The sequence below is a fragment of the Dreissena polymorpha genome, chromosome 12, assembly GCF_020536995.1.
Source record: "Dreissena polymorpha isolate Duluth1 chromosome 12, UMN_Dpol_1.0, whole genome shotgun sequence".
Lineage (NCBI taxonomy): Eukaryota > Metazoa > Mollusca > Bivalvia > Myida > Dreissenidae > Dreissena > Dreissena polymorpha.
The window spans coordinates 50,505,675-50,532,888 of NC_068366.1; the positions used below are offsets into that span (position 1 = coordinate 50,505,675).

The window sequence follows — 27,214 nt, forward strand, 5'->3', positions numbered from 1 at the left end:
GTTAAAGTTGCTGGTTTTTACTGTGAGTGTATGGTTTTGTTTTGCATTGCAACTTTCTTTACCTAAAGTTTTACGCCATTTGTTTTTTTGTTTTCAGACAATATTTTGCATTGCAACTTTCTTTACCTAAAGTTTTACGCCATTTGTTTTTTTGTTTTCAGACAATATTATGTAATGCATGGGGGGATAGTGGTTAAGTCTGCGCTCTTTTGATCATTTTGGGTGTTACTGTTAAATTATTTCTGCCATATTTGTTTTTGTATTTAATTTTATGTTTTAATGCAAAATAAGTCTGTAAAATCAACCTTCTTGGTACAAAATTTAAAAAATATAAATTATTTAAATTTATTTAATAATTTATTTTAGTGCTTTTCTTTAACTGAACTCAGTTAAATGCCATTGGTAATATTGTTTATTGATGATGATAAAAGTTTGATAGTTGTATAGTAGTTGTTATGAAAACTAATAGTTTTTGAAATTGTCTGAAACCAAATGTAAAAAAAAGTATTTACCAGTGTTTATTGTTATTAAGTGTGGGTGTTATTAAGTACAGTGAATTTATTTTAATTGAATCATACCGTTATACCTCTGCAATCATTAAGTAGAAGGTGGTCTAATGTTTGTCCACAATTAGAAGCAACATAGTTGTTTCACGCTTTTCAATGCTCAACATTAAAACTCTCGTGCATTATTCTTTACTTTATGAAGAAAATATTATCTTTTGTTAAGTTAACAAAATTGCCAAACTTCTGCACATTTCGCAACTTTTAATTTCTACTACATGATTTTTGTCAAAGCAGAATGTGGAAAGCTGGATAAAGCAGTCACAATTGTCAAGCATATATTTGTGCCATGCGGAGACGATGTGTAAATGTAACACTAAGTAAAGCTTAGAACATAAGTTTGTCAAGAAAACATAAACAGTGTTAAAAGAAAGGTCACACTTAAATGGTTTTAAAACAACTTGAACAGTCAAAGTGTTGGAGGAATTGTCTCAAAAAAGCAAATGCAATGTTAGGAGTAATTTTTGGCTATTATACTGGCAGGACATTTCTCCAACAAGGCATTGACGGTTGAGACAGGTCAAACCTGGGTGAGACTGCTTTACCACATATTTTCTAAAAATCTTCACCATGAAGGGGGTGTACCCCCCACCCCCCCACCCCCACCCCATTGTACAAATGTCAATGTCACATAACGGCAAAAGATCCATTATGTTGCTGATCACTATCTAGCTAGTTTCATTTCCATCTTAAGTATCCCAATCATAGTTGTCCTCTTAAAGCGCTCAATGCTCTCTTAGGAATGTGAGGCGTCTAGTATAGTTGTAAATGGTATGCTGTAAGTGTATGTCATTATTTCTGTTTTCAGTTGACAATCACTTTAAATGTTACTTTCTACTCTTTGTTTCAGAATGTTCAGGTAGTGACAGTTCAGTTATTTGTTCTATATGTTTTCAGATCATTAAACGAGTGTCACTTATTTATTTAGTTTCCCATGTTCTGTTTTCAGCCTGTTACCAAGTTTTCGGTTTCCGTTGGGTTTTTGTTATGTTTTCTGATTGGGTTTCTATCACACTTGTTTATAGATAAATGGCATTTGCATGAGTCCCACCACGTATCGGCCCAGGCTTGGCAACAAGCCCTGTGGCCCAGAACTGAAACGAAGTCGTTCCCAGGGAACACAAAGAAAATTGGTGAAAGTGCAAAATGTTGCGTCGACCGAGGACCCTAACTTCTCGGGAGGTTCTGTATATGTGTAACATGTCCCTGTTACCATCTTCACTGTGATTTTAGTTTCATGTTTTTTATGTCTAGCTTCTTATTATCTCATGTGGCTCCTTGGAGACTCGTTTCTTTATTTGCTTATCATTTTTGGTTGTTCCCGTAAAAAGTTTTTTTGCAAAATCACTCAAATTTATTGTTTTTATGGCCTCCTTCAAAGAAGCCGGCTTATATCTGTTCGAGGTCCCAAATGTCTGTGGGAAAATTCCTGTCTCAGTGAGTTGGCGTGGCACGGATAGCACAAGTCTCTTCCTCAAAGGTCAAGGTCATACTTAGAGGTCAGAGGTCAAATTTTTGGATGGATTAATAGATTACTTGGCACAAATGTAAACCCTGAGATAAAGTGTTTCATGTAAAACCTGTCAATACCTACCTCAAAGGTCAAGAGGGGAAAGGTCAACTCTGAAAACAAGTGAAATGTGGGTGCATCAGAAGTTGTCCTATCAATATACATCTCTTGTTTGTTTGTGTTTTATTTAGATATGATGAGGAACAATATTTTTGCTAATTTCTTTTACTATTGAAATAAAATATCCAATTAGAAATTTTAAGCTATGGCTGGGAACAACCTTTTTAACAGTTTTAAAATGCCAAGCAATGTGTAATCTTTGTGTAATTAATAACATTGTTGTGGTTTAATATTGTTTATGAATGTTTTGTTTTCAATTTCTGTTGCGATTATATGTTTGTTATTATCAGCACTTTTTTATTGGTTTAAAAAATAATTGTTGAACACCCTTTGGTTTTTATTTGAAAATTCTGTTTTTGGATGTTTTTTTTCATTGTTTTCAGTTTTCCATTATTGAAGATTGTACCAGTGCACTGCACAGACATTGTCTGTGTTTTAATTGTAGTTTATTTTGTATCATTGTTGGCTGAGTTATAGGCATATTAGTTATTAATATGGTACTGTATATTCAAAACTAAGATAATATTTTTATGCCCCCCTTCGAAGAAGAGGGGGTATATTGTTTTGCACATGTCAGTAGGTCGGTCCGTCCGTCCACCAGATGGTTTCCGGATGATAACTCAAGAACGCTTAGGCCTAGGATCATGAAACTTCATAGGTACATTGATCATGACTGGCAGATGACCCCATTTGATTTTGAGGTCACTAGGTCAAAGGTCAAGGTCACAGTGACTCGTTCTTGGATGCAGTTTAGGACCACATTTGCAGATTATATTATGTACTGGTGTCGTGGGGTCTGTCCACCAGATGGTTTCCGGATGATAACTCAAGAACGCTTACGCCTAGGATCATGTAACTTCATAGGTACATTGATCATGACTGGCAGATGACTCCTATTAATTTTCAGGTCACTAGGTCAAAGGTCAAGGTCACAGTGACTCGAAATAGTGAAATGGTTTCAGGATGATAACTCAAGAATGCTAAGGCCTAGGATCATGAAACTTTATAGGTACATTGATCATGACTGGCAGATGACCCCTATTGATTTTCAGGTCACTAGGTCAAAGGTCAAGGTCACAGTGACTCGAAATAGTAAAATGGTTTCCGGAGGATAACTTAAGAACGCTTACGTCTAGGATCATGAAACTTTATAGGAACATTGATCATGACTGGCAGATGACCCCTATTGATTTTCAGGTCACTAGGTCAAAGGTCAAGGTCACAGTGACTTGAAACAGTAAAATGGTTTCCTGATGATTACTCAAGAATACTTACGCCTAGGATCATGAAACTTCATAGGAACATTGATCATGACTGGCAAATGACCCCTATTAATTTTCAGGTCACTAGGTGAAAGGTCAAAGTCACAGTGACTCGAAATGATAAAATGGTTTCCGGATGATAACTCAAGAATGCTTACACCTAGGATCATGAAGCTTTATTATGAGGTACATTGATCATGACTGGCAGATGACCGCTATTAATTTTCAGGTCACTAGGTCAAAGGTCAAGGTCACAGTGACTCAAAACAGTAAAATGGTTTCCTGATGATAAGTCAAGAATAGTTAGGCCTAGGATCATGAAACTTCATAGGTACATTGATCATGACTGTCAGATGACCCCTATTGACTTTCAGGTCACTAGGTAAAAGGTCAAGGTCACAGTGACAAAAAACATATTCGCACATTGGCTGCCACTACAACTGACAGCCCATATGGGGGGCATTCATGTTTTACAAACAGCCCTTGTTGAAAGTTTGTATTAAATGGTTTCTTGACAGATTGTCTTGTTTTTATTAATGCTGGTTAAAATATTTATTTCTATAGAACTAAAAAGTTCTCCCCTGGGTCACTTTCAGCTTGCGCGGGGAAATCAGTAGTTTTGATTTAATAAAATCATTATGACAGAAATGTATGCATAGCTATATGCATGTGAACATTGGATAATGGAACTTTATTGTAGTAAATTTCTCATGGAAGTAGGCAGGTTTTGTAGGCATAGTATATTTTTTGGCATGGAATTTATTCTAACAATTTCATTTATATATCATTGACAATGGATATATGTGCCTGAAAAGAGGGAATATGCATTGCTTTACTTTTTTTCAATATTAAGTGAGAAATATCATCACCATGCCGCTTTCAGTTTTTTTGTGCTACATTTTCAGTTCTGTTTAGTAGATTTAATGTGACTTTATGTCCTTATGCATCATATTTAGCGTTGAGATGTATGTTAATATATATTTATTTAATAATTGTGATTAGTTTTATAGCTCATTCTGGGAACACCGGTAGTTTGTGGGCGGTTGAGGGGTCTGCAGAAGAATTACTTAAGCTCAAAAACTTAAGCTAACTTTAATCGCATAAAAATGAAACTTAAAAATATTGTTAAATGGCATAATAACTCGGTAAAGTACGATAACCAGTGAGATCACTTTAAGCACTTCTCAATTATTGCTATTGAATTTGGAAAAAAATAGCCACATTTTCCTTGTGCGCACTCTAACTCCTTGGCATTGCCATGTTTCTTCTATGCCATCATTGGTACATCAAAATAATACTTTTTTTCAAAACTTTAGTCATATGCTTACATTTTCTAACATTCTTATGCATATCATTATAGTGCTTTGATGTAAGTTAAGCAACCAATTGCCATCATTGCCTTGTGTTTAATGTTAAAATAATTCGTTATTCCCCGCAAAAGGCGAAGTGATATAGAATTGTGCTTGTCTGTCAGTGTGTCCGTCTGTCTGTCACAAACTTTGTAGGGCTATATCTCAGAAACTAAGTAAGATGTCAACATGAAACTTAGCAGGTTTATAGATATCACAGAGGCGAAGTGTAATGCACAAGAACCATAACCCTACACTTTCTTAACTAAGAGTTACTGCCCTTTGTTGTATTTGTATGATGTAATTTTTCCAAGCTATATCACTGATAAGCTACAAGATTTCAACATGAAACCTAATGGGTGTGTAGATAGCAATGAGGAGAATTGCAATTTATAAAAAAATTACCCTTCACTTAATTATTACCTATTAATTATTACCCTACACTTAATGACTATACTGCATATCAAGGGATTTGCACCGATCCATAAACAAAGTTTATATGGCAGGGATATCAATTCAAGGAATTTGCTTGTTAATATTAATTTATGTATCATGTTAAAAACTAGTTTATTATTAGTTCACTTGCGCACATAGTGCTCATGGGGAGATTTTAGGATACCATGTTGTCAGCTGTTCGTCAGTCAGTGCAACTCCGGTCTGTTTACTTTTTATATGCCCGTTTTTTCAAAACGGGACGTATTATAGTTTCACCCTTGTCAAGTGGGCGGGCGGCATCCACAGCAGTGTCCGCTCTCTAATTCAAATAGTTTTCATCCTATCTTCACCAAACTTTGTCAGAAGTTGTTTCTAGACAATATCTAGGTCAAGTTTGAATATGGGTCAAGGTAAAGTTATCAAGTTTTCCAAACCTTCAAAAGGGTGTATCTTGTGACAGTTTGGCACTCTTGTTTTCTAATGTCTTCTCCTGAACAGCTAGACAGATTTTAATGAAACTTTACAGTAATGATCCTTTGGGTGACCCTTTTTCAAATACATTAGAAATGTATTCCACATGAAGGTTTGGAAGCTATTAAAAATACATTTTTAAAATGACAATTTTTTAATTTCGTTGAAACCACTAGGTTTAGGGTTTTAATATTGTGTGTGTAACATCCTCCTATGTTCCTCTATTGAGTTTGTCCAAATCATGCATATGGATACTAAACTGGATAGGCCATGGATCTCATTATTTGTATAGACTTATATAGTGCATTTATTTTTTTTTAATCTATAAAACCATAAGTGCAATGGGTTACTTGTTTTCCTAATATGTTCTCTACCATAAGTGCAATGGGTTACTTGTTTTCCTAATATGTTCTCTAGTAAAAACTTCATCAACAAAAATCTTCTCTGAAACGGCAAGTTCGAGAGCTTTGGTATTTTTGGCATGTATCATTGTTTGCTGGTCCTTTATCAAGGTATTTTAAATTTTGCTTCTGTGGTCAAAACTGGACACTTGTAAGTGTCACAAGATTTATAAAGACTTATATTGTAAATAACTTAAAATATCTGCTCTGAAACCAGTTGGGTTAGGGGTTTGATATTTGGTTTGTAACAAGTATAGTTTTCATCTTCTGAGTTTGCCCGAATCATTAATCATGTGCCTGAATATAAAACTAACCACTACCAGGGGTCACATAATTTATATAGATTTGTATGATAAATAAACTTCAAATGTCTTATTCTCTGAAACAGCAAGGGTCAAATTATGCCTTGAGGGAAAAAAATTGGCGCCACACTAGGGGTGACTTGTTTTCTTTTTTTTATAGAAAAAATGTTTAATAATGTCTCATGCCACATTGGTGGAATACAGAGTTAAAGAATAAAAAACTTATGACACAAACATCATAAAATCTACCCATAACAAGTCAGTATAACACTCCTCAGGTGAGCGGCACTGGGCCTTTATGCCCTCTTGTATTTGGTTGTTGTCTGTTCTGTTTTGTATATTGTTTTTCTAATTAAATAATAGCATTTAATAAAAAATTATTTGAATATGAGCCTACAAAAAGACAAAAAGTCTGCCCCAAAAAGTACATGTAGAAAACATTTTTTTTATAAATGTATCAGAATAGTATGTTATAATTTTGTCACAACGCATGTAAAATTTAAGATCATATAATTGAAAGAAAACATTTGCATAAATAAATTTTTAGTGTGAAGTTTTGTAAGGACGTGTACAAGTAACCATCATGTTTACTGTGTTTGTGTGTATGTATGTTCTAGTGGTGTACCTTAAACCAGATTCTGGGTCATCCGGTAAGTTTTCATGGCAACCACACTTGTTTCATTTTTCATAATTTTCTCACAGCTTTCAGTCAACCACCATGTTTGGAAGTTTTACCTTGAAACTTTTTATGTTTCAGAATTTATCCAAAGTTTGTTGTCTTGTGTCCTTTTATACAGTTCACACAAATATCATTATCCCCACGCTTTTTGGAGAAAAAGTGGGGATATTGTGGTTATCTCAGTCTTCTGTCCGTCCTGGCCACTATCTTCTCCTACACTATAAGCACTAGAACCTTGAAACTTACACACAATTGGTAGCTATGAGCATATGTGAAACCCTGCACTATTCGGAATTTTGATCTGACCCTTGGGTCAAAGGTTATGGGGGTTTGGGTGGGGCCGGGTCAGAGATTTTCACGTATTTTTATGCCCCTGGTATGGTGCATTGGCCATAACTTTTGCAATATTGTTGATAGCAACTTGATATTTGGCATGCATGTGTATCTCATGGAGCTGCACATTTTGAGTGGTAAAAGGTTAAGGTCAAGGTCATCCTTCAAGGTCAAAGGTCAAAAAAACAAATCCAAGGGAAGTAATAAGCGTTAAAGGGAGGTAAGTAAATGATATAAAAAAATTAAATAAATCAAAGTGGCGCGTAGAGAACACAGAAGTGGCGCAGAGATGTATTAAGTATTCAATTGTTTGTGTTAACTCATCTGTGAAATGGTTTAGCTCATCCATCTAATGTTTATACAAGGGGTTATAAAAAATTGGAGCAAAGGGACACCTGTATATGAGAGAAGAGATAGAATGCAGTCAAGCATAAAAAGCATGAGAAACTCATGGAATAGAGCCTCAAGAATCTATAAAAGGGCTGAAACTTTCAATTTGTGCAATTAAAATTTTAGACACGTTACTGAAAATCTGTCAAAATGTTCAAGTGGGAAAAATGTGAGAAACAATTTAAAGCAAGATGGACATTGTTGTGTACAAGATTGCGATAGAAAATTTCTGAGACGCTACTATTTAGTCAACCACTTAACCTCAAAACATAACTTTTCCAAAACAGGAGCAAGAAGATTGGCTATAAGAGAACATGTTCAGCCATCTCATAAATAATTCCAATTAGGATTACATGTACATAATTGACTACAGTGAAGTTGATGCATTATTAGATTTGTAAGGAGAGCAGGATGAGGAGGAGAAATTAAGGTATAGATTTTCACTCATTTTTAAGGTTATTTTACATTAACTTCTTCATTTCTACATTGAATTACTTCAAATTTATACTGAACATCTCTTATGACAATACAGTCAAACTCAACTATGCATGGCCCCATAACCAACCCTGGGGCGCCCCTGTGTCAAACATGCGGCGTGGGGATACGCGTCGGCCTCTGCCGCGCCATTTATAGTTACATGTGAATTAAATTTCAGTGTTTAATGTTCTTGTAAACAAGTTTTACATTTTATAAATAAATTGTCATAAAGTTGTAATGCAATACTTTATACTGTGATTTCTATTTAAAGTTTTCAAGTCATTTACATTATGTATATACATATATGTTTTAAAGAGCATATATTAAGGATGTAGAGAGAACAATAATTTGTCTAACCTTAATCATATAAGGCTTAAATATGTTTATGTTGTGAGCAAATTCTTGACATTCTTTTTTAATAAAAAAAAATCCTGTTCAATAAGACACATGTTGCAGTTCTATTATTATTATATCACTTTTGCCAATTTATGTGTCTTAGTCTTACCATTGTTAACTTGTTTTGTATATTGCCTGAATTAATAAGATCATAGTATATATCTGTACTATGTCCTCTGCAAACTGTGCTTGAAGTGTTTGCCCTGCTTGTATAAGGGTATGTACTTCCAGTTTATAAATAGTGCCCTTGTTACCCTAGATGAACATTTTCCAATTACATTCACTTTTTAATAGTAATGAATTAATGTGTTACTAGTAGTCAAACCTGTTTATGCTGCAAAATGCTTTGCTTATATTTGCAAATCCTTGTATTATTATTATGCTAACATTTTTAAAAGTTCAAAATGTGGGTATTGTTTAATTGCTTATATACAAATACAGAAATTAATTTAGTTATTTATAAATTGGATTGTATCATGCAAAAATCATGGAATTTTAAAACAACCGTCAAAGAAAGTGAAGAAGGATCCTTAGGTATCCCATAAAATTAAATTTTATAAAAAGTTGCATTCCCTCATGGATTAAAGGTGTCTTTCTTGTAAGCAAGAAGTGGATTATGTGTCTTTCTAGCAAACAAGAAGTTCCGGGTTCAGTCCATTTTAAGATATTTGTCTGATTCCCTTAAATTGGTAAAAATAATATGAGAATACAAATAATGGTGTTGGTCTTTTGACTATTGGTAAAATTTTGATTTATCTGTTACTTCAACATTATTGTCCCCTACCGGTTTTACGGGTGAGGACTTATGGTTTGCCCTCTGTGTGTCCGTGAGTCCGTCACACTTTTCTGGATTCTGCGATAACTTTAAAAGTTCTTGATATTTTTTCATGAAACTTGACACATTAATAGATGGCAATATTGACATTATGCACGTCATTTCATTTTGTCTCTACGTCAAAAATTCTTGTTGCTATGGCAACAAATATAAAAAAAAGAAAATTCTGACAATGGTGGAGCCGGTAGGGGACATATATTGCATGGCAAGTCTTGTTTTATGTAGTTTTCTCTTTGAAATGAATGTTTATTGCCAAAGATTAAAAAAAATGTTGGGCTTAACTGATGTTCTTTTTCAGCAACATAAGGATATTCTGGATTTAAAACATGTATATAAATAAGTGAATGTTATAAATGAAACTGGTTTTTGTATCTTTGAGCAGTACATAGTTTTTTCCAATTTCTAACGATTATTTTTCTTGCATATTAATCCATTTACATTTGAAGTGAATATTACAACGCATAGCCCTATTGCTTATTTTAAATAAGCAAAATAAATTAATAATAGGAATAGGTCATTTTCCATTTCAGCTGTCAATACAACAGATTGATTGCTTCAATTGTAACAAATACAATTATATTTAGCTTGTATAGAATAAATAATATTTAGCATTTACAATACATTTTAAAAGTTTTATTACTGGAATATTAGTATTAGACTATTGAAGTCTGAATTACTGATGAGAATAATCCATTTAAATAGAATGTGTGTTTTAAAAACAACAGTTGTGCATTAATATTGAATACAACTATTTAAATGTTAATAAAATGTGAAATCCAAAAAGTTTGTCATAAATTTATAATTTAACTATCTGAACATTAAGTTACACAATATTTACTTTATTTATTATCACAGCAATTAATAATGTATACAAATTATCTCATTTAGGATAAACGTCTTTGAACAAATTTCTCAGTAAATGCCTATGTAACTTATTTTAAAACAATATAATCAGTTTTTTGCAACGCCATGTTTCATTTCAGATAAGAATGATGGTTCCTCATTTTCCCGATCCCGGAGTTCAAGTATATCGAGCCTGGAGAATGTTTCCAAGGAAGCCATTCAGTGTCTTGTCTTTGCAGACTCGTATACTCGGAAATTAGGTGTGTGACCCTTATGTATGTTAGACTGTAATTGTAGCATTGCGTGTTTGTGAGCCATTTATTGTTCATTAAATTTGACTACATAAAAACTCAAACTATTTTTAATATATCAGTTATTTTTTATTATCATGAATAAGTTTCAATTATCTTAAAATGTTTTGCACAAATTATGTGTTGTGTGTTTCTACTCTAATATTTGTATCATTGTCATTCATTGAAAGAATTACACATACTTTTAGTATTGCTGTATCAGTCAAATATGAGCAGGTATATATGACTCGTTTGCCTGCTGCAGATACCTTCACCAGTCCATGTCTGTGGGTGGGTACAAGTCTGGGCTCTGTTCTGGTCATTGTACTTAACCTGCCTCCCCCAGGGGAATCAAGACTGACTCAACCAGTGATAGTCTCACCTAGTGGTAAGTGTTTGTTATCACCCACCAATGGCGGAGGGATATAGAATTGGTATTGTCCATCTTACCGTCAGGGCTATATCTCAGAAACTAATATCTATATAAGATATCAACATGGAATTTCACGGGTGTATAGATATCAATCAGGAGAAGTGCCCTGCTTAAGAACCATAATCCTACACTTTCTTAAATAAGAGTTATTGACCTTTGTTTTTTTGTATGAAGTAACTTTTCATTATTATCAGTAATTGATCATAACTCTTGTGCTTAGATAGAAATAAATGTTGATTTCAAATTCATTCATATAATTTGCTCATACAACTAACAGTGGCTTGTAAGCCAAACATGGTCTTGCATGTTTCATGCACAATATTCAACCTGCATGGTATTATGATACATTATAAATTTTGAAAATATCAATTACACAGTCTTTACATAAGCAATGAACAGTATGCCAATTGCAAGGTGGGATAAATATCTTTGATTAGGTATATCCAAATTTTAAATGTATATTTCTCATTTGACATCTTGTCCTTTCCCAGTGTGTTCTTCTCATGGTAAGGTCCTAAGTATGTCATACTTATTATTCCTATGAAGGAACTGAAATATTCCTTTGAAAATACAGAAACAATCTCGTTAAGTATTGAAAGTATTGAAAATACCTTTAAAAATAATGAAACAAAAAATTGGTATTGAAAAAACCTATGAAAGTAGTTTACAACAAAATAACTCAAACATTTAATGAAAATACTTATAAAATTACTGAAAATACATGCAGTGTGTGAGCGTACTAAACATTAGCAATTATCAACTATTCGAGGGTTCACAGAGACTCGAGACTGTTGTATCTGCTCATATCAACCTCTGTGACAAATGTATGTCAAAAACACCATCTGAACTTGTGTGTTCCAGGTACAATATTCCGGTTGAAGGGTGCCCTGCAGTGCATGTCTTTCCTGGACACTAACGGTATGATCATCCCCACACTGACATCAGGGGCCTGGAGGGAGACCGGGAAGGACGAGGCAAAGTCTGTCAAGAACCAGTCAGGTTGGCCAGTGGTGCCCTAGGAAATTAGTTTTTAACCAGGTTTTCCGAAGGAAAAAACTGGTTATTAGATTGGCGAATGCGGGCGGGCTGGCTGGCTGGCGGGCTGGCAAGCGGGCGGAACAAGCTTGTCCGGCCCATAACTATGTCGTTCATTGTCAGATTTTAAAATCATTTGGCACATTTGTTCACCATCATTGGACGGTGTGTCGCGCGAAATAATTACGTCGATATCTCCAAGGTCAAGGTCACACTTTGAGTGTAAAGGTCAAAAATGGCCATAAATGAGCTTGTCCTGGCCATAACTATGTCATTCATTGTGAGATTTTAAAATCATTTGGCACATTTGTTCACCATCATGGGACGGTGTGTCGCACGAAAGAATCACGTCAATATCTCCAATGTCAAGGTCGCCACAAATAAATTTTTTTTTTTTTTTTAAACAAACTTACAAAGAGGGTTAATTTTGTTTGTTCATTTCAAAAGTTCAGTTTGAGTTTTCTCCCTTTATCAGATTTTTTTTTCACAATGAACCTGGTTTTGTGACAATTTTGTCCCTTGTTAGTTTAATGCGCCAATAGGAAATTATTTGTATCAGGGGTCAGCCTAGCGTCAGACTTTAGGGAGAAGTCACTTGACTTGCATTTAAGGAGAAGTCAGAAGAAATCAAAGAGAAGTAATGTTTTTTGGTTTTATATTATAAATCTTGTAATTATACCCCCATTACCTTGCAAAATATTCTGTGTCAATGCAGCATGTGGGGGTAATTGTCACGTCTTTAATTAATTAATTAATTAATTTAAAATGACTTGGTACATTTGTTCACCATCATGGGACGGTGTGTCATGCGAAAGAAGTATGTTGATATCTCCAAGTCAAGGTCACACTTGGAGTTCAAAGGTCATATGCTTGTCAGGGGCATAACTTTGTCATTTATTGTGAGACTATAAAATAATTTGGAACATTTGTTCACCATCATTGGACGGTGTGTCATGCGAAAGAATTACGTCGATATCTCCAAGGTCAAGGTCACACTGAGATCAAAGGTCAAAAATGGCCATAAATGAGCTTGTCTGGGCCATAACTATGTCGTTCATTGTAAGATTTTAAAATCATTTGGCACATTTGTTCACCCTCATTGATCAATGTGTCATGCGAAAGAATTACGTGGATATCTCAAAGGTCAAGGTAACACTATGAGTTCAAAGGTCAAAAATGGCCATAAATGAGCTTGTCTGGGCCATAACTATGTTGTTCATTGTGAGATTTTAAAATTGTTTGGCACATTTGTTCACCATCATTGGACGCTGTGTCATGTGAAGAATTATGTCGATATCTCCAAGGTCAAGGTCACACTTTTAGTTCAAAGGTCAAAAATGGCCATAAATGATCTTGCCCGGGCCATAACTATGTCATTCATTTTGAGATTTTAAAATTACTCGGTACATTCGTTTACAATCATTGGACAGTGTGTCATGCAAAAGAATTACATTGATATCTTCAAGGTCAAGGTCACACTTGGAGTTCAAAGTCAAAATTGGCCATAAATGAGCTTGTCGGAGCCATAACTATGTCATTCATTGTGAGATTTTAAAATGACTCTGTACATTAATTTTGTTCACAGTCATTGGACGGCGTGTCATGCGAAAGAATTTTAAAGTTCAAAGGTCAAAATGGCCATAAATGATAATGGCATAATAATTCTTAAAAATTGCCATAAATAAGCTTCTCTTGTTTTGTGAAGACAGCATGCAAAATATTCTGTGTCAATGCAGCATGTGGGGGTATACCTCATGTCTGTGACAAAGCTCTTGTTAGAGGCATTATTTTACCATTTAAAATCACTCAATACACAATGTACATTCTGAATCCTACTCATTCAATTTTCTTAATTAACCAGGTTTTTAACCAGGTTTTCCGAAGGAAAAAACTGGTTATTAGATTGGCGAATGCGGGCGGGCTGGCGGGCGGGCTGAACAAGCTTGTCCGGGCCATAACTATGTCGTCATTGTCAGATTTTAAAATCATTTGGCACATTTGTTCACCATCATTGGACGGTGTGTCGCGCGAAATAATTACGTCGATATCTCCAAGGTCAAGGTCACACTTTGAGTTCAAAGGTCAAAAATGGCCATAAATGAGCTTGTCCTGGCCATAACTATGTCATTCATTGTGAGATTTTAAAATCATTTGGCACATTTGTTCACCATCATGGGACGGTGTGTCGCACGAAAGAATCACGTCAATATCTCCAATGTCAAGGTCGCCATGACTAAAAATAGATATTTTTTTAAAACAAACTTACAAAGGGGGTTAATTTTGTTTGTTCATTTCAAAAGTTCAGTTTGAGTTTTCTCCCTTTATCAGATTTTTTTTTTCACAATGAAAACCTGGTTTTGTGACAATTTTGTCCCTTGTTGTTAATTAAATTAACAATCAAGTAAAGGTCAAGACCACACTGTTTAATGAACATGATACTTTGGGGCCATTCAACACTGACGGTGACAACACTTAGTTATCCAATTCTACAACATATTGATCATTAAAGCTAACCCAAGATTAACTCTAGCATTGTCCAAAACAGTCACTGTTCTTAGATACCGTTTATTATCCCCTGCCATAGGCAGAGGGATATTGTTGTTGCGTTGTCCGTCCGTCCGTCCGGCACTTTTGTGTCCGGAGCCATATCTTGGACGTGCTATGGCTGATTTCATTGAAACTTGGTATGAGTATATATAAGGATAAGAGGATGATGCACGCCAAATAGCATTGTACACCATCTGTTAATAACAGAATCATGGCCCTTTGTATCTTAAAAAAATGCTTTTTTAGTGTCAAATATAAAACTTTTGTGTCCAGAAGCATATTGGCGGGGGATATCAATTCAACGAATTTGCTTGTTGATCATTAAAGCTAACCCAAGATTAACTCTAGCATTGTCCAAAATAGTCACTGTTTTTAGATACCATTTATTTTATTTATATTTTACAGTGTTTCAATGTAATGTCAATCATATTATATGTATTGGCAATGCTCACATGATTGACTGCAGTCTGTATCTTTATATTAACTCATCTTATATCCGTTGTTTTTGGTAAACTTTGTGTATAACGTTCTATGTGGTGATATTAACGTACATGGTTCTTGTCATTGATGAACTTGCATATTTAGGCATAAGTGCTTTTACAATGTCTAGGTATGAACAAAATCAGTTACGTAATTCTTTAAGGACATGTATTTATAAAATTGTAGGTATTGTATAATTTTAGAGTTCAATGAATGATCTTTGTATCGATATTTTTTTCAGTGACAAAACTGAAGATGTCACCAAGCACATCTACAGAAGTATCAGACAGGCAGTTTGCTATCATCTGTTCAGAGAAACAGGCCAGGGTATGTCATTTTGTGATGGTGGTGTTGTGAGATGATTGTGATGATGATGATGGTAGTGGTGGTGACGGTGATGATGATTATGATCATGATGACGATGATGATGACCATGACAATTATGATGATGATTATGATTTTTAATAACAAAACTGAAAGACTGGTTAACAGTTCTATTAATTGAAAGAAATCATACAGAATTGATGATTGATTATCTCGTGATTGTTTGTTCCCAGGTTGTGTCCTTGCCGTCACAGACGTGTCCATACAAAGCAAGAATTACCGAAAACTCATTTGTTGTCAAAGCAGATGTGGTCAATCTCAGGGGTAAGTAATCAACGCAGGTAAAGGGAAGTAAAGGAAAGTAATCAGGCATCTGATAGTGCTATCGTGCCTTGAATTCATTTGCTTTGCAGAGCTAAAAAGGAAGGTTTGTATTGTAAAGGTTATTCTGATATAATAATACATTTTATAATCCATGTATCAAAGTAAGTTTAAGTAATTTAAGTAAATTATCAAATTTGCTTTGTCAGCTGCACAAATATTATCAGTGAAACAGACAGAATCATGATCATATTGATAGTAATCCATTCTGCAAAAGTTGTATCTATTGTGAATGCTGTGATCTTGACTCAATGAGCCCTCTCAAGATCCCAACAAGAGATCTTAAGTGTTGGTTCTACACAGAAAGAAAACTGAAGTGTGTATCAATAAGACCTAGAATATCAGACTGCAATAGACTAAGGCAGACTTAAATATAATAAGACAATCAGGCTGAAATAGTCTTAGGAAGTCAGCTTCAAATGAAGCTAGGTAATCAGTAACACATGGACTCAGGTGTCTGCCTAAATTCAATAGGTTTATATTATATATAATAATAATAATAATGAATATAAAAATAATGCAGTTAATGCTTTATTTTTTTCAACCCTTTCTATTCAAGTAAGTGTTTTCCCATTTCCACAGGTGACAGCGAGTGTCTGGCGTGTTACATCAATTGTTTTTCCATTTCCACAGGTGACAGCGTGTGTCTGGCGTGTTACATCAATTGTTTTTCCATTTCCACAGGTGACAGCGTGTGTCTGGCGTGTTACATCAATTGTTTTTCCATTCCCACAGGTGACAGCGTGTGTCTGGCATGTTACATCAATTGTTTTTCCATTTCCACAGGTGACAGCATGTGTCTGGCATGTTACATCAATTGTTTTTCCATTTCCACAGGTGACAGCGTGTGTCTGGCGTGTTACATCAATTGTTTTCCCATTTCCACAGGTGACAGCATGTGTCTGGCGTGTTACATCAATTGTTTTCCCATTTCCACAGGTGACAGCGTGTGTCTGGCGTGTTACGTGGCCAACGGTCACATCATGGTGTACAGCCTGCCCAGTCTCAAACTGCTGCTAGATATGGACTTCTTGCCTCTGTCAGACCTCCGGTATTACTCTGAAAAACTGCGCCGCATTCTGTGATAACTGAGCTTAATGCATGTGAATAAAGTATCATCCTCATTCAGCCTGTGCAGTTTGTGCAGTCTAATCAGGGACCACTTTTCTGCTTTTATCAATTGTTTCATGTAAAGGAGGTCTCTTTGAAATGAAAATCCAGTTGAGGTGGAAATTGTCGTCCTTGATTAGCCTTTGTGGACAATGCTCGAGCATTAAGCCCAGTTTTCCCACAATGAGGCTCCATTGGTTTCTGTTGGACATTTCTTCACTTTAACAATTTTTAAAATCATAGTGTTAGCATGCCTGTGTCTGAACTGCTGTGTGTTGATACTAATTTCTGTTAAACATTCTTGTGATCTGGCTTGAACATATTTAGTTCAGTTGTAGTGATCTCTACCTAATGCTTGTGGTAGTACACATTTTGTTGTCTTTGAATGTTTTGTAAGGTTTACTCTGTGCAAGGGTTTGACATTGATTTTATGTTACATTCATTTATAACTGATTGATACAGCCAAATTAACACTCAAAATCAACTAATATTTTTTTAAGTATTTGGAAAAATAAAGTTAACACATACAAAATCAGTGTTCCTTATAGCTATAGCCAACATTTCAGTGCTAGATGTGGTATGGTGACATAGATTTAGCCAGATATAAAATGCTAAGTTTTATTTTTTGTGTGACAATATATTCCACAAGCATTTTGTATATTGTTAAATCTATGTTACCAGACCACATCTAGTGTTGAAATTTTGGCTTTTGCTATAAGGAACTTTGATTTGTTCATGTGTTAACTTTATTTCTATGCCCCGGATCAAATGATTGGGGGTATATTGTTTTTGGCCTGTCTGTCTGTCATTCTGTCCCCAAACTTTAACCTTGGTCATAACTTTTGCGATATTGAAGATAGCAACTTGATATTTGGCATGCATGTGTATCTCATGGAGCTGCACATTTTGAGTGGTGAAAGGTACTGGTCATCCTTCAATGTCAATGGTCAAATATATGGCTTCAAAGCGGCGCAGTAGGGGGCATTGCAGTGTTTCTGACAAACACATCTTTTGTTCAAAATATTGTATGCAAAGTTCATTGATTTTCAGTGTTAATGGGGCTTTAAACTATTTATACATATTTGTATATACAAATACACTAAATCCTCACAAGAAAAAGCAAAATTAATAACTAGAGTCCACTGGTAATGCATGTTTTAAAAATGAAAGAAAGGATTAAAGTGCTGTATGAATTCCATGGCATGAAACTTGAATGTTTAAGAATGGCAATGTTTAGGGGAAATTTTGAATATTTGAAAATTTTTAAAGTGTTTGATCTTTTCATATAGGGTTGCCAGAACGTTCTGCTTCAGTAACAATGGTCATGCATTGTACATGTGTTCACCAACAGAATTACAAAAAGTAACATACTCTGCTGAAATTTGGTAAGTTGTTAGGCAAAGTCTCCTATTTGTTACATGTATTGAAAACAAATAAAAAATTGTCAATTATGTTATATCTTTTTTTAGCTCCACTGGCCAGACGCCAGCGGGGCTTATGTCATGGTCCTTTGTCTTTCGTGCGTGCGTGCGTTAACTTTCTTTAAACATCTTCTCCTAAACTACAAGTCCAATTCTGATAAAACTTCTCACAAATGTTCCTGGGGTGAACCTCTTTCAAATTTGTTCAAATTATGCCCCTGGGGTCAAATTTGACCCGCCCCGGGGGTCAATAAATTGAACATATGCTTATATAAAGCAAATTTTGTGCAAACTTTAAAAATCTTCTGTCCATAACCATTGGGCCTAGTGCTACCACATTTGGTATGTAAGGACATTGAATAGTTCTCTACTTAGTTTGTTCACATTATGCCCCTGGGGTCAAATTTGACCATGCCCCGGGGGTCATAAAAATGAACATACGCTTAAATAAGCCTATTTTGTGCAAACTTTAAAACTCTTTTTGTCTATAACCGTATGGCATAGGGCTACCAAATTTGGTATGTAGTGACATCTAATAATAGTCCTCTACCAAGTTTGTTCAAATTAAGCCCCTGGGATCAAATTTGACCGTTCCCCAGGGGTCACACAATCGAACATACGCTTATATTGGGCCTATTTGTGCAAACTTTGAAAATCTTCATGTCCATAACCATTGGGCCTATTTCTACCAAATTTGGTATGTATTAAAATCTTATAGTTCTCTACCAAGTTTTTTCAAATTATGCCCATGGGGTCAAATTTGACCCTGTCCCGGGGGTCACAAAAATGAACATATGCTTAAATAAGGCCTATTTTGTGCAAAATTTAATAATCTTTCTGTTCATAATTATAGAGACTAGGGCTACTAAATTTGGTATGTAGTGACATCTAATAGTCCTCTACCAAATTTGTTCAAATTATTCCCATGGGCTCAAATTTGACCCTGCCCCGGGGGTCACAAAACTGAACATATGCTTATATAAAGCCTCTTTTGTGCAAACTTTAAAAATCTTCCTGTCCATAAACATTGGGCCTAGAGCTACCAAATTTGGTATGTAGTGACATCTTATAGTTCTCTACCAAGTTTGTTCAAATTATGCCCTTGGGCCAAATTTATCCCTTGAAGGCTCCCATTAAAAAGTTGTTCAAGAAAATTTGATTCGTCAAAAAACATGGACACAAGGAAGTCGTTGAACTTTGCATGTTTATGCATTTTTGCAATTTATTCATTATGGGATGAATAAACTATTTCTTCTCAAACTAAAAGTTTATCAAAATACACTTGGAATAACTTTTTGATTATAAGAGATGAATGCATACATGTTGAGCGTGAAAGGTAGACCAACATGTTAACTATCCATAAATGTTAACCCTTTACCAAACGACACATTTTGGACTGCCAAAATTGAAAGAGATTGCAGACGAGAAATAATATTGTAAAGGACTATTTATAAATTGGCTGGGTGGGATAGAAATCATTGTGATAAAAGGAGAAATTGCTCATCATGAGCAATTTCTCCTTTTTAAAACCGGAAGTCCTGTTTTCAAAACGAAAACAAACTCTTCAGAAGGAGTTATGGTCTATTGGAAGGTCGAGAATGGCATTTGGTACTTAATCATCCCATATCTACAAAGAAATTAAATTTATAAGCTTTTTTTGCCGTTAATATGATAACCCATCAGTTCAAAAGCACGATCAAAAACATTTCTGCATATGTGCGGACCAGTCTAAGACGTTGTTTAATACATAACTAGTTCATGATTGAATGAAGGAACTTTCATTAATCTTGTAGAACATGCGTAGATTTGATCTTCAGCATCTAAAAATATGTAAAATAGAAAGAACGACAATATGTTTTGGAGAGATAAATGTACCTACGTTATAAGCAAAGGACCTGTGCGACAATTCCCTGGCTTTTTAGTCTGTTTAGTTAACATCGTAGTAACGTTTTCCATATATAAAAATGCTCACCCTTCCAACTTTAAGCGCCCAGTGGGACGAGGGATATAAAGAGAAAGTCACATGCTTGAGTACATTTCAACCCATGCGCATTGCACGCTTTTTTCGCATAAAAAAAAAGTGGAGCAATACAGGGCCTTCATGGCCCTCTTGTTGTGTTGACATTGAGGTAGCATTTCTAGTGATATCCACAATGTGATGTTTAATATTTAGTGATAACCTCGATGGAATGCATTTCTGGGGTGACGACAACATTGAGGAATTGTATCCCTATTAATAACCCAAACAAGACGTTTCAATTCCATTGATAAGCTCAATGGGATGTTTCATTACTAGGGATTACTTCAATGGGATGTTTCATTGCTAGAGATAACTTTAATGGGATGTTTCATTTTCAGTGATTACTTCAATGAGATGTTTAATTTGCAATTATGATATCCATGAGATGTTTAATTTCTTTTGCAAACCTCTATGAGATTTTTCATTTTTAGTGATAACCAAAACAAGATGTTTCATAAATCAGTGATATTTTCAAAGAGAGTTTCACCTAATTTGATAATTTCTTCAATTAAATGTATCATTGCTGTTGCATTGCAACTGATTTGGTCAATGAGATGTTTCATTTCTAGTGATAATCTCTATTAAATGTTTCATTTTTAGTGATAACCTCAACGAGATGTTTTAGTTTTATTGATAACCTTATTTAGATGTTTCATTTCTAGTGATTACCATGATGAAATGTTTCATTTCTAGTGATAACCTCAATGAGATGTTGGGAGAACTGTTTGTACCCACAGAGACTCCTGAGGCTCCCAAACAGGGCTTTTTCAAAAATCTCTTTGGTGGGGGGACATCAACACTGGACAGAGAAGAACTATGTACGTTTTGTTGCATATTTATTGTATATAGTGTTATTGCATTCTCCATACTTTTTTTGTTTGATTTATTTATTGAAAAGTGTTCAGGGAATTCCTATGATATTTGGGCAAAAAGAGTGAGAATAAAGCACTTTTCTTGTTCAATAATTGTTTAGTTTTTGCCCTTTTTTTCTGTGGTGCATAATTTAATGGTATTGAAGGGATTAAACATGAAGGACTTTCAGAGGCAGTGTGGAGAACAAGAATCTTAACTATTCAACAATGATGACCTCTTATATTCTTAAACTATGTATGGAACATGTATTTATATTATATAAGGCTAACAAAAATTAAACAATGGCTCAGCAAGCCTTGCCATTCTTTTATTCTAAGCCTCACTTAATATATTACACAACAATCATTCTCTATGTACCCAATGTAACGTATCATTCCTTTCGCTTAATTTCAGTCGGTGAGTCTAGTGGTAAGGCTGCGCGTGGTCTGGTGTCCCGGACCCACGGAACGGGGGGCATACAGAGTCTGCAGGCACAGAGCCAGGCCGCAGTGGGTGGGGAGGTGTCCAGGGCCAGGCTGGTGAGTAGTGGGCAGGATTTGGTTTAATTGCGTTTACTTTATTATTTTCAGAGCAGAGAAATATTTTAATTTAAAAAAAAGTCATCATGGGGTAGTTGATATGGTGTTCGCCTAGCAACTTGGAGTTCATGGGTTTGATCCCCATTTGGGGAGCATTCTTCAGATCTCCCCTTTAAAGACACCCAAGTACTGGTTCTACTCAGGAAATGGACTTAAAAGGGTACTTTTGGACATTGGCTTTCAATATAATCAAGTTAAATACGCAGGTTAAACAAAATAAAAAAAAGGTAATAAATTTATTAAATTAACTTGAAATCATATCTTGTTGTGGGACTTTTTTTCTAGTTGTCTGTATTACAATGTTTCTAACCACTGTTTCTAGTTGCTGTCAGAGAGAGGGGAGAAGCTCTCAGGTGTTGCAGATCGCACTGAGGAGATGGCGCTGAATGCGGAGGCTTACGCCAGCACGGCGCACCAGCTCATGCTGAAATACAAGGAGAAGAAGTGGTACCAGTTCTAGAAAGTTCTAGGATTGAACCGGAACTAGGATGCACAAAAACAATCAAGCCAGGGACTGGAAAAACGAGAACTACCCCTGTGGTTGATAGTGCGAACATTCTCATTTCTGTGAATCTGTGTTACTGGTTGATATGGGCTCGGGGACTATCTGCAAATTGGAAGAGATGTGATGTTAACAGTGGTTGTGTTAAGGTTAGGTGGTATATTGAGGGTTATCTAAGAGGTGGGCAGTGTAGGGCAGATGTTTTAGGAATTGAGAGATGTAGACTATTATATAATGGATGCTGTTTTGTGTTATGGAAGGAGCATGGCTTTTTGATTTCAATATATGGAAAAGATACAAAAAACTGTAGGCATGTGATACTGTATGCTCCTAAGTGTTAATCCACATATATGTAGCTGATCAACCATGATTGGAAGAAACATTGGTGTAGAGGGAAATAAGCATTTAGATACTATACGGATTTATTGTAAATTATGAATGATTAAAACTGATTTTATAAATCAGAATGCAAGGTTTAACCATGAATGTGCTGAACACACTTAGCACCAAGTAAACAAACACTCCAATGTGTGCAATGTGTTTTCTTAATAGGTCAGGCTGGTAATTACTGCTTCTTGTTTAGTTTGAAAAACATTAAATTTGTATATGGATGAGGTCAGTGCAATTTTCTGTATTTTTACAATGATTTCACGTAAGAGAGAAATCTATGACTGAATTTTCGTCAATGAGATTAGATATTAATGAATAAGCTGTCACTTGTGTTTTGTATTATATGATCATTTTTAATTGTTCTGTTGATAAGCATTATATTTAGTTACTCAAAATTATTAATAAGGATATGTTGTGTTTGTTACGTAATAAGTCTACATTGTGTTGTTAATCTGTTCCTATTCATGCAGTAAAAAACACAGTTTATAATTACTCTCCTTTCATAAGCATTCTATTGTATGTCTGAGGAGTGCAAAATTGAAGGTATATACATAATAACAATATATAAACTCACATTTTGATGTTAATCCAGTTTTCCAATCTATTTCATGACACACAAAAACATCAAAAAAATTTTTTGGGAAAACAAGTTTTTATAGTTGAAACTATCCATTTCTGTATGTGCCTGCGTGCATGCGTGTGTTCATTTGCTTATATGAACAAATATATGCCTGTGTTAGAAAACCATTTTCTCTCTTCAAATCATTATCAGAGTGTACCTTTTTTTGCTTTCCAGTGCTTTTATTTGTTGATGATTTATGTTGAACTAATTATATAGTTTATTTCAATTATTTATGTTGTTATTATATATTGTTTTTAATAATTTATTATCTTGTGTATTATGTTTCCATTAAAAGAGTGTTTAAAACAAACACTAAGGTATGCAGCCTTCCTGGGACAATGTGCACATAAGAAACAAAGAAAAGCGTCATATTGCTGAATAATTGTACAAAGAAAACCCACTGTTAATCTTTTCTAAGTATAGGTAGGGGCGTAAAGAATTTATCTTGACATAAATGATTTTTTATCAAATGTGGTTAATATTGTTATAAGTGCATATACATTACCCATCTTTACAACTGAACTATTACTAGAAAGTGCTTCTAATGATATTTGGTTTTGTGCTTCATATAAATAACGGAATATTAAAAACGTTTGCAATTCAGAAAAAAAGCATATTTATTGTGCGTATAGTACTGTTTAGAAATCCAATCCTATAAGTACAATTGATTGATGATAAATCATGCTCAAAAAGGGTTGAAATCCAGAAATAGCATAAATAAAACTATATGTATATATATATATATATGTATTACATTCCAATCAAATGACCATTTAATATTCATTCCAGGTGTTATTTGCCATGTATATGATGTTAATATTTGCAGCTTTTATGGCACAAAGACTAAACATAAAAGGACTGTATCTCATGTAGAAATGTTAGGCATTTACAACATTTTCCTTCTCAACCCTTTCTTGCATGCTGATGCTGCCCTATTATAATGCTGCAGTGTTCATTATGACAAGACTTCTGCTTTGATTCTAGACAAAAAAAATAAATGATGAGCTTGAGTTGTTAATTTGATAAGTCAAAAATAAAATTGTAAAATGTTGGTAAGAAAACTTAACGTTAATTATTATAATTATCGGACACATACTTTGAATTAACTATAATAAATTATATATTTGTTTTTCTTTACAATTTTAGTTTTTCATATGATATTTATGAAAATAATATGTTATTTATGAAAATAATTAGCATAAGTTGATAATTTGCAATGTTATTTATGAAAATAATTAGCATAAGTTGATGATTTGCAAGAAATCAGGGCCAGGATTGTTCCTGATTTTGAACACTCCCTACCTTATGTAGGAGCTTGTGTATGCTGTAATTTCAATTGTTTACTATTTATTAATTTATTCAGTTTATCAGTGCTTAACTTTGTTTCTAAAATGTGCTGTTATCAGAATTTTGTTATTTCATGTGTTCATGTTTGTGTGCAAATTACATTTAAATTCTCAAACATATTAAGCCTGCAATTTTAACAAATGAGGATGGTTATTAGTGCAGTAAATTAGCATTTTGTTATTTATTTATTTCAAGTCAATTATAAGTATTTACATATGATCAAGTCAAGATACAGAATGTTGCAATTTAAGACATTTCCATAAATTCCTTTTAAAAAAATGCAGAAATCATTTCTTATTGACATCTTATAAACCAAAATACAAAAATACTGGATTCACATATGTCAATTAATAACATTTTGGTAATAACTAATTGCATAGTTTCTGTACTGGCAACAGATTTTGATGCCTCGATCAGGAGTAAATCAAGGACGTCTTCAGTACCAATTGTACAGTTAAATATACATTCTATTAACATCAAGTGCTTTCAAACGTATACATAGTTAAATGTATTTCTTACAATTGAAATACTTTTCAGTGAAATACATTTCATATACCTTTTATAAGGTCTGATACCCTTTTAATTGCTTTTAATTATACTTTGCTTAACATTTGTCTTCAAATGCATAAATTTGCGAACGGGAGGTCACGGGTTCGATCTCCGCTGTGGGAGCGTCCTTTAGATCTCCCCTAAAGACACCAAGTACTGGTTCTATGCCCAGAACTCTATAGCGTTTCAATTGGCATACGCTTTAGATGCAATCAAGCTTAAATATATAGGTTTAAACTAAAACGCATACATTTATCTATCCATGACATATACAGCAAAATTGCGTTTTGTGCTATTAAGTTTGTTATACCCCCTGTCGCAAAGTAAGGCAGGTAGGTATCAGTGAGTCACCATATACGTATCACTTTCCGCCTTGACTAGAATTTTGCTAAGAAGATACTTTCTTTAAACAAAAAATATAATAAAAGCGGAAAGTGTCGTCCCTGATTAGCCTGTGCAGACTGCACAGGCTAATCTTGGAGGGCACTTTACACACATGCATTAAACCCCCTTCTTCACAGAGCACGACTAATTTATATGCTACATTATGTGTTTGCCATTTACTAAGTTTCATCAAATTATGACCCTAGGGTCATTACTGACAACACTTGCCAACATTCAGGTGTCAAATTATTTTTATATAGAACTAGATGGCAAACTAATCTCTGACACCACAAGGCCCAACATTTAATATTTGGTTTGTTGCAATGTATTGTGCATCTGTACAAACTTTTTTGTGTTAAAAAGCCCCAGTGGTAAAAACTTTCCAAGTCCAATGGTCAAATTTGTCATTTTTGTCATATTTCTACATTTCTTTGGGTTGGGGGGGGGGGGTATTTGTCACCACAGGGACAAGTTCTAGTTTGTTTTGTCAATGCTTATTTATAATAATGATTTAGTTATTATTAAGATTGTGTTTATTTGTTGTTGATCTTTTTTTTGGTCTTTTTTTTAAAGAAACATACTCCATACATTAGTTGGGTAAAAACTGTGTTTCGGCAAAATTGTAAAATTGGTTAAATCATATACAATCTAAAATGTAACAAAAAGTCTTAAACTTTTGAAATATTGTTGTTTTGTTTTGTTGTTTTTTATGCCCCCGGATCGATAGATCGTGGGTATATTGTTTTTGGCCTGTCTGTCTGTCATTCTGTCCCCAAACTTTAACCTTACACTTAAGTTTTGCAATAACTTTTGAAATATTGAACATAGCAACTTGATATTTGGCATGCATGTGTATCTCATGGAGCTGCACATTTTGAGTGGTGAAAGGTCAAGGTCATCCTTCAAGGTCAAAGGTCAAAAATTTAAAACTTTAATATAGTAAAGTTTTGCAATAACTTTTGAAATATTGAACATAGCAACTTGATATTTGGCATGCATGTGTATTTCATGGAGCTGCACATTTTGAGTGGTGAAAGGTCAAGGTCATCCTTCAAGGTCAAAGGTCAAAAATTTAAATATTTAATATAGTAAAGTTTTGCAATAACTTTTGAAATATTAAACATAGCAACTTGATATTTGGCATGCATGTGTATATCATGGAACTGCACATTTTGAGTGTTGAAAGGTCATGGTCATCCTTCAAGGTCAAAGGTCGAAAATTGAAAACTTTAATATAGTAAAGTTTTTCAATAACTTTTGAAATATTGAACATAGCAACTTGATATTTGGCATGCATGTGTATATCATGGAACTGCACATTTTGAGTGTTGAAAGGTCATGGTCATCCTTCAAGGTCAAAGGTCGAAAATTGAAAACTTTAATATAGTAAAGTTTTTCAATAACTTTTGAAATATTGAACATAGCAACTTGATATTTGGCATGCATGTGTATTTCATGGAGCTGCATATTTTTAGTGGTGAAAGGTCAAGGTCATCCTTCAAGGTCATAGGTAAAAAAAAAAGCGGTGCATTAGGGGCATTGTGTTTCTGATAAACACATCT

General features: G+C 34.4%; 1 protein-coding gene across 1 annotated transcript in view; it reads left to right on the forward strand.

The window, feature by feature from the left end:
* LOC127852331 (syntaxin-binding protein 5-like) overlaps positions 1-22,820 on the forward strand; it is a 133,603-nt gene extending 110,783 nt beyond the window's left edge. Inside the window, exons 24-34 of the mRNA XM_052386264.1 lie at positions 7,031-7,063; positions 10,507-10,626; positions 10,922-11,044; positions 11,951-12,088; positions 15,393-15,478; positions 15,709-15,799; positions 16,796-16,907; positions 18,256-18,351; positions 21,101-21,225; positions 21,674-21,798; positions 22,181-22,820. Of these exons, the coding sequence (XP_052242224.1) occupies positions 7,031-7,063; positions 10,507-10,626; positions 10,922-11,044; positions 11,951-12,088; positions 15,393-15,478; positions 15,709-15,799; positions 16,796-16,907; positions 18,256-18,351; positions 21,101-21,225; positions 21,674-21,798; positions 22,181-22,318 (1,187 nt within the window). The 3' untranslated portion in view covers positions 22,319-22,820. The remainder of the gene's footprint in view (positions 1-7,030; positions 7,064-10,506; positions 10,627-10,921; positions 11,045-11,950; positions 12,089-15,392; positions 15,479-15,708; positions 15,800-16,795; positions 16,908-18,255; positions 18,352-21,100; positions 21,226-21,673; positions 21,799-22,180) is intronic.
* Positions 22,821-27,214: the final 4,394 nt, after the last annotated feature.